A 12,712-nucleotide genomic window follows, 5' to 3' on the forward strand; every position below is an offset into this window, starting at 1 on the left:
CTCACGCTGGCTGAGGGATTCTGGGAGTTGAAGTCCACAAGTCATCAAAGGGTCATAGTTCCCTCACGCTGGCTGAGGGATTCTGGGAGTTGAAGTCCACAAGTCATCAAAGGGTTATAGTTCCCTCACGCTGGCTGAGGAATTCTGGGAGTTGAAGTCCACAAGTCTTAAATGGGTCATAGTTCCCTCACGCTGGCTGAGAAATTATGGGAGTTAAAGTCCACAAGTCATCAAAGGGCCAAGTTGGAAGACCCCTGCAGGTCCCTCCCTCCTTGCTTGGGCCAACCGTATAGAGCAGTCTTTCCCAAGCTTCTGGCACTTTCATTTACATTTAATTTATCTGGCTCTTTCGTAAAGAAAGCGTGACGCTCACAACTTGGCGCCACCCTTTCCTCTCGTGATGAACAGAAGCTCCAGGTGGGCTTTCAGCGTCCACTAATTCCGGAGACCTTGAATTTGCTCTGGATTTGTGGACCTGCCAACCGAACTTTGTTCTCCCCAGCCTACCAGTACCAGCTGGCGCTCGAACGCTACGAGTGGAACGAGGTGAAGAACGTCAAGTCCATCGTGCCCATGATCCACGTCTCCTGGAACGTCGCCCGGACGGTCAAGATCAGCGACCCCGACTTGTACAAGATGATCAAGTGAGTGGGTTTTACTCTTGACTGCGCCCGGCCTGAGCCAAAACCGGTCTTCCCTGCCCTAGGACGGACAGTCCTCGCCTTACGACCACGACCGAGCCCAGAATTAATGTGGCTAAGTGAGAAATTCGTCAGGCTGGAGTTTCGTCCCGTTTTTACGACTTTCCTTGGCACAGTTGTTAAGTCAAGCACGGCCGTGGTTCAGTTAGAGCCACCATCGTTAAGCGAATCTGGCTTCCCTCTTGACTTGGCCAATCAGAGGGTCACAAAAGGGACGGGGGATCGCGTAAACTCCCTGGGACTCTGTGACCGTCGTAAACACGAACCCGTTGACAAGCATCCGAATTTTGATCGCGTGACCGCGGGAGATGGCGCACCGGTCATTAAGGGTGACAAAACGGGTCCTAAATCGCTTTTTTCAGTGCCGTGGTCCCTTTGAACGGTCAGTAAACGGACCGTCGTAAGTCGAGGACTTGCCTGTACTGCGAGGATTGTAAGTGGGAGGACTGGGCCCAAATCACTTTTTTCCCCAGTGCCGCCATACCGTCGTTCGAACGGTCATAACGCGAGGACTGCCTGTGCGGCGCCCAGGAGCGTCCTCCTGGCAGTGGTCGGGGTTTGTCTCTCTCTCTCTCTCTCTGTGTTTTTGTGTGTGTGTGTGTGTGTGTGTGTGTGTGTGTGTGAGCGAGAGGGCTCACTCTCCTCTCCTTTATTTAGGTACTGCCTGATGCAGTCCATCAAGCACGGCCAGGTCCAGCGGGAAAGCCTCCTCCGATCCGGGAAGAAGATCGCCTACCAGGGTCGGGTGAAGGACGAGCCGGCCTACTACTGCAACGAATGCGACGTAAGAGCCCGCCTGGTGGGCCCGAGGGCGTCTCTGCCGCGGCGGTGGTGGTGGTGATGGTGGCTGCAGATTTAATGCGCTGCGGCTCTTCCTCTTCCTCTTCCTCTCTCTCTTTCCCTCTTTTCCTCTCTCTCTCTTTTTCACTGTCTTTCTCTCCTTCTCTCTTTCTCACTCTTTCTCTCTCTCTCTCTCCCCCTTTTTTTTCTCCCTCTCTCTCCCTCTCTTTCTCCCTCTTCCCCTCTCCCTCCCTCTCTTTCCCTCTTTTTCTCTTTCCATTTTTTTCTCTTTTTCTCTGTCTTTCTCACTCTTTCTCTTTCTCTCTCTTTCTCCCTTTCTCTCTCTCCCTCCCTTTCTCCCTCTTCCCCTCTCCCTCCCTCTCTCCTTCCCTCTTTTTCTCTCTCTTTCCATTTTTTTCTCTTTTTCACTGTCTTTCCCTCTTTCTCACTCTTTCTCTTTCTCTCTCTCTCTTTCTCCCTTTCTCTCTCCCTCGCTTTCTCTCTCTCCCTCTTTCTCTCTCCCTCCCTCCTTCTCTCTCTTTCTCCCTCTCTTTTTTTCTCTCTTTCGGTCCCTCTCTCTTTCTTTCTCTCGCTCCCTCTCCCTCTCTCTGTCTGTCTGTCTCTCTGTCCCTGTTCTCCGTTGCTTCTTTTCCGCAGCTGATGCTGCGTCAGGGGTGGGGGGTCCTGACTTGCTGCCCCTTCCGGGTTCCAGACCGACCCACCGTTTGGGCCCGGAGGGAGCCTTGGTCTTCCTGGATACCCGCCTTAGGGACCCTCTTTGCAGCAGGTCCTTCAACGCGTGCTTGGTTGGGTGCGGGGACAGGTTCTCCCGGGCCATCTCGGTGTGGCCTCTGAGACATCGATCCATTGTCGTCATCGTGATGACCGTCACCCGCTTTCCCCAAAGGGTCCCGGCGAAGGTTTCCGGCCACAGGGCGCGTGTTAGCTTTGTGTGTTTTTAAATTACCTGTGTACCTCCTGTCCCATCTCCAGTAAGGCATTCTTAATTCCCCCCCACCCTCGTGCCCAACAGTGGTGGAGACGTGGAACCGTAGTGAGGTGAAGAGGTCAACAACAGTGAGTATGATGCGCGCGGTTGTGTGAGAGGAGAAGAAAAGGAAGACGAGAAGAGAAGGAAGAAGGTGCAACCGAGAAGGGGGAAAAAAAAAGAAGTTGGTCGAGGACCGGATCTGTGATTTAGGAAAAGGAAGTTGGGTCAAGCCCCGTTGCGGAGTTGGAAGGACGACGGAGGAGAAGCTTCATCGGGAAGTCTTGGAGGTGGGTGCGGAAGCCACCTGGACACAACTCAGCGAGTTCAGAGGAAGCTGGCCGGGAACTTCCATGAAGAGCCTTGAAAAAAATCAAGAGAGACATAGAGCTCAGAAAGATGGTGGAAGCTCCGTGGATGAATGGAAGCTTCGACTTGACCGAGGAACAATCAGGAATGACTCAGCCAGTGAGACGCTGGCTTTGCGAATCAGACAAGACTGGGCTGCTAACCAAGAGCAGGGGCCAAGTCCCAAGTCGTAAGATATTTGGGACTCCAAACTTAAACAGAATAACAGAGCTGGAAGGCACCTTGGAGATCATCTAGTCCAACCCCCTGCTCAGCCAGGAGGCCTTCTGCCATTCCAGACCAATGGCTGTCCAGTCTCTTCTTGAAAGCCTCCAGTGATGGAGCATTCACAGCTTCTGGTGGCAAGTCCTTTGGATCGAGGCGAGACCTTCATATACTTTGCCAAGTTGGTTCAGCACCCCCCAGAATTGTATTTCCTGCCCCAAAGAAGCCAAATGGAAATTACGTGGCACCGTTAACCCTTGGAGAAGCTTTCCCGATAAGAACTCAAAATATGGGGGGGGGGGTTCTGGGTGGAATTCCTGGGAAACACACAAACACACACACACACACACACACTGCTGCCGCCTCTCTTTCTTCTCAATCCTGCTAAAGAGACAATTATTCTTGAGAAAGAAAAGAAAAGAAATCTCCAATTTAGGGCATCTGCTGAAGCGTGGCTGGCTCGGGAATTCTGGGAGTTGAAGTCCATAGTTGAAGTCCCATCTTTTCCCAGCTCTCTGCTAAAGCCTCCGATGCTTTCTGTCCATTTCTGGATTTAGCGGTTCCACCTTGGATGGTTTGTGGTGAACGAATTGGGCAAGATCCGGAACGAAGACACATACACACGCACGGACGCACCATATTGCATCTGTAGAGCATTCCTTTTAAGGAAGGACATTCAGAAGAATGGATAAATTTGACTGGCCATAAGAAGAGGAGGAGGAGGAGGAGGAGAAAAAAAAGAAAGAAAGAAAGAGAAAGAAAGAAAAAAAAGAAAAAAAAGAAAGAAAGAAAGAAAGAAAGAAAGAAAGAAGAAAGAAAGAAAGAAAGAGAAAGAAAGAAAGAAAGAAAGAGAAAAAGAAAGAAAGAAAGTAAAAGAAAAGAGCTGGAAGGGACCCCTTGGAGGTCTTCTAGTCCAGCCCCCTGCTCAAGCAGGAGAACCTGTAACGTCTCTAGCCAAACATCTCATCCATAACCTTGTTCATGTTTGGCCCAGTGGCGATCTGGATAGGCAAAGCATAGGTTGAGGTGATGGAAGCGTCCTTTGGGATGTTCTCATGGACATTTGTGGGTCTTCAGGAAGTGGACAACTTTTGCTGTGACTTTCCGCTACTGGTGTGTTGGCTCCAGAAGTTCTGACTTATCAAGAAGTTCTGGTCTGCTGTCTTCTCTAGGATGGGCATTCTTCCAGGATGGCACCCTCAGGTCTCCGTCTAGTGGATAGGAACCATCTGTGGCCCATCTCTGGCCTCCTCTCCTTGGAAGAAGGTTGATAGAGGAAGGGCTGGAGTTACAGTCAATCAAGGTTTGTCGTATTCACCTGAATTCAGACTGAGCCCTGGGAGAGAAACTTGCGTGTGGATTTCACGGGTCATCTAAGGGGAGACCTGGATGGAGAGACTGGGCCATAACTGTTCTCTTACATCATCAGGGGGTCTTCAAACTTGACCCTTTGATGACTTGTGGACTTCAACTCCCAGAATTCCTCAGCCAGCGTGAGGGAACTATGACCCTTTGATGACTTGTGGACTTCAACTCCCAGTATTCCTCAGCCAGCGTGCCTGACTGAGGAATTCTGGGAGTTGAAGTCTACAAGTCATCAAAGGGCCAAGTTTAAAGACCCCTGTCTTACATCACCTCTTGGTGTTATCTCCAGTATCCTCCAGCGAGATGGCAAACTGGACCCCCTGTTTGGGTTTCCCCTCCTAACTAAGAAGGTAGGGAGGACAACGTCGCCCATCGGGTGACCTTGATGGAGGACTCAAGTCCTGGTGCCCTTCCCCTCTTCCGTTCGACATGTACCCGGGAGAGGATATTGATCGAAAATAAAGACATTTTTTTTTAAAAAAAAGTATGATCGTATCGTTGTATTTTGTACCGTATTTTGCAAGCCCTCCACCCAGTCGGTCAGTAAAACTGTGAAGCGGGGACCTCGGTTATGTCACCTCCGGTCCAAATGCAGTCAGTTCAGCGACTCCCTTTGGACTACAGCACCCATTGTCCTCCGCCAAGCCAGCTGAGAAAAGCCGATTTGCAGTTTTCGAAGGGTGTGCTAAAATGGAAAAATTTACATTTAGGGCAGGCTTAAAATTGAGAGTTTTTGACAAGGCCTCGATGGGGCTGGGAGGCGGACCGCCGGAGGGAGAGACGGCGGAGAAGCGGTTTTGTTGTCTTGCGTTGAGAACGTTAGGTAGATGACGGAGCTAAGAGAACGACAGAGTTGACCTGGGAGGTCATCTAGTCCAGCCCCCTGCCCAAGCAGGAGACCCAATTCCAGTTCAGACAAAATGGCTGTCCAGTCTCTTCTTAAAAGCCTCCAGGGATGGAGCACCCGTAGCTTCTGGAGGGCAACCCTTCCACCGATTACCGTATATACTTGAGTATAAGCCGAATTTTTCAGCCCACTTTTTGGGCTGAAAAATTCCACTTCGGCTTATACTCCAGTCAACAAAAAAACTTACCGAGGACTTGTGCGCGGCCGAAGCTTTGGTGCTTCCGGGATCGCCCGCACCTCTCCCAAGCCACCGCCGTCCGAGACCTGCCGAAGTTTGGGGAGGTTTGGGGAGGTGCGCGCGCACCTCCCCAAACTCCGCGCCTTGCCTGCCTGCTTCTTTCCGCAGCGGAAAGAAGCAGGCAGGCAGGGCGCGGAGGAACGGAGACTTGCCGACGTTTGGGGAGGTTTGGGCGCCTCCCCAAACCTCGGCAGGTCTCCGTTCCTCCGCGCAGACCTGCCGACGTTTGGGGAGGTTTGGGCGCCTCCCCAAACCTCCCCAAACCTCGGCAGGTCTCCGTTCCTCCTGCCGACCTTTGGGGAGGTTTGGGCGCCTCCCCAAACCTCCCCAAACCTCGGCAGGTCTCCGTTCCTCCTGCCGACCTTTGGGGAGGTTTGGGCGCCTCCCCAAACCTCCCCAAACCTCGGCAGGTCTCCGTTCCTCCTGCCGACCTTTGGGGAGGTTTGGGCGCCTCCCCAAACCTCGGCAGGTCTCCGTTCCTCCGCGCAGACCTGCCGACGTTTGGGGAGGTTTGGGCGCCTCCCCAAACCTCCCCAAACCTCGGCAGGTCTCCGTTCCTGTTTGGGGAGGTTTGGGCGCCTCCCCAAACCTCCCCAAACCTCGGCAGGTCTCCGTTCCTCCTGCCGACCTTTGGGGAGGTTTGGGCGCCTCCCCAAACCTCGGCAGGTCTCCGTTCCTCCGCGCAGACCTGCCGACGTTTGGGGAGGTTTGGGCGCCTCCCCAAACCTCCCCAAACCTCGGCAGGTCTCCGTTCCTGTTTGGGGAGGTTTGGGCGCCTCCCCAAACCTCCCCAAAGGTCGGCAGGTCTCCGTTCCTCCTGCCGACCTTTGGGGAGGTTTGGGCGCCTCCCCAAACCTCGGCAGGTCTCCGTTCCTCCGCGCAGACCTGCCGACGTTTGGGGAGGTTTGGGCGCCTCCCCAAACCTCCCCAAACCTCGGCAGGTCTCCGTTCCTGTTTGGGGAGGTTTGGGCGCCTCCCCAAACCTCCCCAAACCTCGGCAGGTCTCCGTTCCTCCGCGCAGACCTGCCGACCTTTGGGGAGGTTTGGGCGCCTCCCCAAACGTCCCCAAACCTCGGCAGGTCTCCGTTCCTCCTGCCGACCTTTGGGGAGGTTTGGGCGCCTCCCCAAACCTCGGCAGGTCTCCGTTCCTCCGCGCAGACCTGCCGACGTTTGGGGAGGTTTGGGCGCCTCCCCAAACCTCCCCAAACCTCGGCAGGTCTCCGTTCCTGTTTGGGGAGGTTTGGGCGCCTCCCCAAACCTCCCCAAACCTCGGCAGGTCTCCGTTCCTCCGCGCAGACCTGCCGACCTTTGGGGAGGTTTGGGCGCCTCCCCAAACGTCCCCAAACCTCGGCAGGTCTCCGTTCCTCCTGCCGACCTTTGGGGAGGTTTGGGCGCCTCCCCAAACCTCCCCAAACGTCGGCAGGTCTGCGCGGAGGAACGGAGACCTGCCGAGGTTTGGGGAGGTTTGGGGAGGCGCCCAAACCTCCCCAAACAGGAACGGAGACCTGCCGAGGTTTGGGGACGTTTGGGGAGGCGCCCAAACCTCCCCAAAGGTCGGCAGGTCTGCGCGGAGGAACGGAGACCTGCCGAGGTTTGGGGAGGCGCCCAAACCTCCCCAAAGGTCGGCAGGAAGAACGGAGACCTGCCGAGGTTTGGGGAGGTTTGGGGAGGCGCCCAAACCTCCCCAAAGGTCGGCAGGAGGAACGGAGACCTGCCGAGGTTTGGGGAGGCGCCCAAACCTCCCCAAAGGTCGGCAGGAAGAACGGAGACCTGCCGAGGTTTGGGGACGTTTGGGGAGGCGCCCAAACCTCCCCAAAGGTCGGCAGGTCTGCGCGGAGGAACGGAGACCTGCAGAGGTTTGGGGAGGTTTGGGGAGGCGCCCAAACCTCCCCAAAGGTCGGCAGGAGGAACGGAGACCTGCCGAGGTTTGGGGAGGTTTGGGGAGGCGCCCAAACCTCCCCAAAGGTCGGCAGGAGGAACGGAGACCTGCCGAGGTTTGGGGAGGCGCCCAAACCTCCCCAAAGGTCGGCAGGAGGAACGGAGACCTGCCGAGGTTTGGGGAGGTTTGGGGAGGCGCCCAAACCTCCCCAAAGGTCGGCAGGAGGAACGGAGACCTGCCGAGGTTTGGGGAGGCGCCCAAACCTCCCCAAAGGTCGGCAGGAGGAACGGAGACCTGCCGAGGTTTGGGGAGGTTTGGGGAGGCGCCCAAACCTCCCCAAAGGTCGGCAGGAGGAACGGAGACCTGCCGAGGTTTGGGGAGGTTTGGGCAGGCGCCCAAACCTCCCCAAAGGTCGGCAGGAGGAACGGAGACCTGCCGACGAGCCGCGGCCACACAGGGTATTCCTGTGTATTCAGGCTTGCAAAATGGCGGATCGAGCCTCTGCTGGCGGCAGAGGCTTGCAGAACGGCGGATCGGCTTATACTCGAGTCAATAACTTTTTCCAGTTTTTGGGGGTGAAATTGGGGGTCTCGGCTTATACTCGAGTCGGCTTATACTCAAGTATATACGGTAATTAATGGGATAACACAGTTGGGAGGGACCTGGGAGGTCTTCTAGTCCAGCCCCCTCTTCTTAAAAGCCTCCAGGGATGGAGCACCTGCAGCTTCTGGAGGGCAACCCTTCCACCGATTAATTAATGGGATAACACAGTTGGGAGGGACCTGGGAGGTCTTCTAGTCCAGCCCCCTCTTCTTAAAAGCCTCCAGGGATGGAGCACCCGCAGCTTCTGGAGGGCAACCCTTCCACCGATTAATTAATGGGATAACACAGTTGGGAGGGACCTGGGAGGTCTTCTAGTCCAGCCCCCTGGCCAAGCAGGAGACCCAATTCCAGTTCAGACAAAATGGCTGTCCGGTCTCTCCTTAAAAGCCTCCCGGGTGACGGTTCAGTGGCTCACTGCAGGGAGCGGAGCTGGGCTAGCAACCTCGGTGGATTCCTTTCGGATTCCTTGGGGCGATTCAGGGAAGGGGGGGGAATCCCGCCTCGTCGGAGGGGAACTGACCCTCCCTCTCTCCCTCTCTCTCCCCCCCTCCCCCCCCGGCAGGTGGAGGTGTTCAACATCCTCTTTGTGACCAGCGAGAACGGCAGCAAGAACACCTACCTGGTGCACTGCGAGGCCTGCGCCCGCAAGCGCAGTTCCTCCCTCCACGGAGTCGTGGTGCTGGAACAGTACAAGACCGAAGAATTGATCAACATTTACGACAGCTTCACCCTGGTGAGGGTCTGAAAGTGGGGTGGGGTGGGGAGGAGATCCTTTCGCCCGGATCACCTCTGGCGGATCATTTTGCCCGGAAGGTTTCCTTCCCCGCCCCCCTCTACTCAATTCCCCTTTTCTATTTCTGAAAATTAAATCACTCTCTCCCCTAGACAGCGGTTCCTGCCCTGTTGGCGGAGCTGTTCGGCCAACTTAGCTGCACGGATAGTCAATAATAATAATAATAATAATAATAATAATAATAATAATAATAATAATAATAATAGTAGTAGTAGTAGTATTTTATTTATTTATTTTATTTTAATTCCATTTATATCCCGCCCTTCTCCGAAGACTCAGGGCGGCTTACAAGCTTAGCAGTAGCCTTCATTCTATGTATATGCCTGCTTATTAGGGCTTTCACACACACCCCAAGCGGCATTATTACAAAGTCAGCTTAATTGCCCCCAACAATCTGGGTCCTCATTTTACCTACCTCAGAAGGATGGAAGGCTGAGTCAACCTTGAGCCTGGTGGGACTCGAACCTGCACTAATTGCAGGCAGCTGGTGTTACTTAAGGAGGCATTAGCCCACTGCTCCACCAAGTAATAATAATAATAATAATAATAATAATAATAATAATAATAATAATAATAATAATAATAATAATAATAATAAGAAGAAGAAGAAGAAGAAGAAGAAGAAGAAGAAGAAGAAGAAGAAGAAGAAGAAGAAGAAGAAGAAGAAGAAGAAGAAGAAGAAGAAGAGTTGGAAGGGACCTTGGAGGTCATCTAGTCCAACCCCCTGCTCAGGCAGGAAACCCTCTACCATTTCAGACAAATGGCTGTCCGGTCTCTTCTTAAAAAGGAGGAGGAGGAGGAATAACAGAATAACAGTGTTGGAAGGGACCGTGGAGGTCTTCTAGTCAAACCTGCTGCTCAAGCAGGAGACCCTAGACCAGGGGTAAGGCAACCTCGGCTCTTTTATGACTCGTGGACTTCAACTCCCAGAATTCCTGAGCCAGCCAGGCTGAGGGGAAAGGGAGAGGTTTCCAAGCTGAGTCATTGCTGGCTCAGGAATTCTGGGAGTTTGAAGTCCACCAGTCATGAAGGGGCCATAGTTCCTCCATGCTGGCTCAGGAATTCTGGGAGTTGAAGTCCACCAGTCATAAAAGAGCCAAGGTTGCCTAACCCTAACCGTAGACCAGGGGTAGGCAACTTCGGCTCTTTTATGACTCATGGACTTCAACTCCCAGAATTCCTGAGTCAGAATAATTATGCTTGACATTTCATTCTTGTATGCATGTTGGCGTGTCTCATATTATATGTGTATAATCATGAGGAAGCTTAGCTAGATCTATAAATATTATGTCAAATTAAATTAATACCATAGCTCTTTTATGACTCATGGACTCTCAGGAATTCTGGGAGTTGAAGTCCATGAGTCATAAAAGAGCCGAGGTTGCCTACCCCTGCCCTAGACCTTTTCAAAAGTGGCTGTCCAATCTCTTCTTCCAGTGTTGGAGAAGGGAAGGAAGGGAGGGAGGGAGGGAAGAAGGAAGGAAGAAAGAAAGAATAACAGAATAACAGATGGAAGGGACCTTGGAGGTCATCTAGTCCAACCCCCTGCTCAAGCAGGAAGCCCTAACCAATTTCAGGCAAGTGGCTGTCCAGTCTCTTCTTAAAAACCTCCAGTGTTGGAGCACTCACCGCTTCGGCAAGCAGCCGTCTTAAACAGAGAGTCCTTTTAGAGACCCGTTCAAGGTGACCACGGCGCTGAAAAAAAATGTGACTTAACGACCGCTTTTGCTTCATAGTTACGACCGTTGCAGCATCTCCCACAATCCCCCGATCGAAAATTCAGAGATGCTTGGCAACGGATTCGTATTTACGACGGTCCGCCACGTGATCCCCCTTTTGCGACCTTTTGACAGGCAAAGTCAAGGGTGTGTGTGTGTGTGTGTGTGATCCACTTAACAGCCGGGAATAGCAAAGCTCACTTCACAGGTGTCTTTCTGACCAATGGAAATTTGGTCGTAAGATGAGGAGCACCTGTCCTTTTGGGGGGGGGGGAGAAATGGCCATCCTGCCCAGATCCTCTCCAGATCGATTAGAGAAAGGAAGAAGAAAATGAGGATTGGGAAGGAGGTCCCTGATTGACACATGTCCCCCCCCCTTCTTTTTTTTTTTGCAGGCTGCGGCGCCGAGTTCAAGATGAGCCATATCACCCCCAGGCGCCGATGTCTGGGCTCACTTTTCCCGTGCTAGTTTCTCCCACTCCCACTGTGAGTGTTGGGGGGCAGAAGGTGCTGTAGCCCCCTTCTCTGCCTCCCCTCCCCCTCTGAAAAAAAAGAGCCGAGCCTCAATTTCCCCTCCGTTGCTTCCTCGCAAACCCGCCCCGAGCCGGAGCGACACGGATCCGGCCACAAGCTTTGTTTCCTCCCGACGGACCCTCCTTTTTAATTTATTCTTCTTTTTCTTCAAACGAAAACAAAACAAAACAAAACACACAGACACACACAACGAACCTCCTTATTTTTATTTTTAATTTTGTTTTTTTTTTATTTTCCTGGGTGGTGCTGAAAATTTTTTTATTTTTTTTTTTGGGGGGGGGAAACGAAAAGAGGAGAAAAAAAAACAAGACAATAAATCGATCGATAAATCTTGAACTTTTTTTAAAAAAAATAAATAAATAATAAAGGGGGGTGAAGAACAATGAAGTTTTTTTGACCCGAAACGGACGGTGATGATGAATATGATGACTCTGTTCCTAAACGGGGATTGGGATCTGCGTCCCTCTTAGCGTCGAACTTCCGCGTGCCTTCCCCCCCCCCGCCGCCCTCCTCCCCGGGATGAGCATCATGGGTTCAGAGGAACGAAAAGAAGAAAAAAAAAAAACATTGCAGCCCGTTCACACGAGCATTTACGGATTCGTGGAACAGAGGCGTTCGCCGGGCTGCCTGGCGTGGTTTATTATTTTTATTTTTATTTGTTCGTTTAATTTACATTCCCCCCCCCCTTTGGTGTGTGTGTGGTTGGAAATTTTGAGGGAGAGAAAAAAAAAGTTTGGAAAAACAGAAAGGAAAAAAAAAAACCGCAAGCAAGCAAGCAAAAAAAATATATTAATACGGGTTTCTTAACAGAACTTTTATGGGTTGAGTTCTCTGGATGAACTTCTGGGGGTTTTTTTGGGGGGGGGTGTCAAAAGAGTGTACATTGATTTATATATATTGGCTGGGCGGGGCCAGGGACAATTTGCGTGTGTGTTTTTTAATTATTCTGATGGGACATTTGATTTCTTACATCCTTTTATATATTATATATATATATAAATATAAGGAGAAAAAAAAAATCTGGTTTGTATTAGAAAACTGCTTTTAAAAACAAAAATACACAAAACAGACAAATATATATATATATATATATATATATACATACACAAGTGCAGTCGAAAGTTGTCGGTGCAAGGCGCACGGGGAGGGGAGGGGGATTTTGACCGTGCGACACGCCGGACAGCGAAACTCGCAACCCTGTGCGAAAAGGGTTATATATATATATATGGTGCTTGCCCCAAATCAACGACAGACGGGTAGATGGGAGGAAAAAAAAAATTTGGCAAAATTTGGCGGGGTGGGGTGGGGGAAACGTTCTCAACACTGTCCTAGCTTTTGTTAACGGTTGTTGTTAGGTGTGTAACTTAAACGCAAAATCCTTCCTTTTCACCTTAACTGTTCAATGTCCTTAACTCTCCACCCCCACCCGTACTACTAGTTCATCTTTTAACCGATGTGATTATTTAATTGTGTGTTTTTTTTTATCGAATTCAACTGGCTTCTCTCTTAAGTTTTATTATTATTTTAAGAAAAAAAGCTAGACAGTTCTCCGTTTGTTTTAAAAAAAAAACAACCAACAGAAAACAAAAATGTCTGATTTGGGGTAATTTTTCTCGTTTTTTCTCTGTGTGTG

The 12,712-nt window shown here is 51.6% G+C and overlaps 1 protein-coding gene across 6 annotated transcripts in view; it reads left to right on the forward strand.

Moving 5' to 3' along the window:
- LOC308678228 (lysine-specific demethylase 6B-like) overlaps nt 1-11,823 on the forward strand; it is a 95,470-nt gene extending 83,647 nt beyond the window's left edge. For all 6 annotated transcript variants that reach the window (XM_081345273.1, XM_081345278.1, XM_081345275.1 and 3 more), the window contains 4 exons: nt 503-644; nt 1,359-1,485; nt 8,597-8,767; nt 10,941-11,823. In XM_081345273.1, coding sequence (XP_081201399.1) covers nt 503-644; nt 1,359-1,485; nt 8,597-8,767; nt 10,941-10,964 — 464 coding nt within the window. In that variant the 3' untranslated portion in view covers nt 10,965-11,823. The remainder of the gene's footprint in view (nt 1-502; nt 645-1,358; nt 1,486-8,596; nt 8,768-10,940) is intronic.
- The last annotated feature ends 889 nt before the right edge of the window (nt 11,824-12,712 follow it).

The sequence above is a fragment of the Vipera berus genome (assembly GCF_964194415.1).
Source record: "Vipera berus genome assembly, chromosome: Z".
Taxonomy (NCBI): domain Eukaryota; kingdom Metazoa; phylum Chordata; class Lepidosauria; order Squamata; family Viperidae; genus Vipera; species Vipera berus.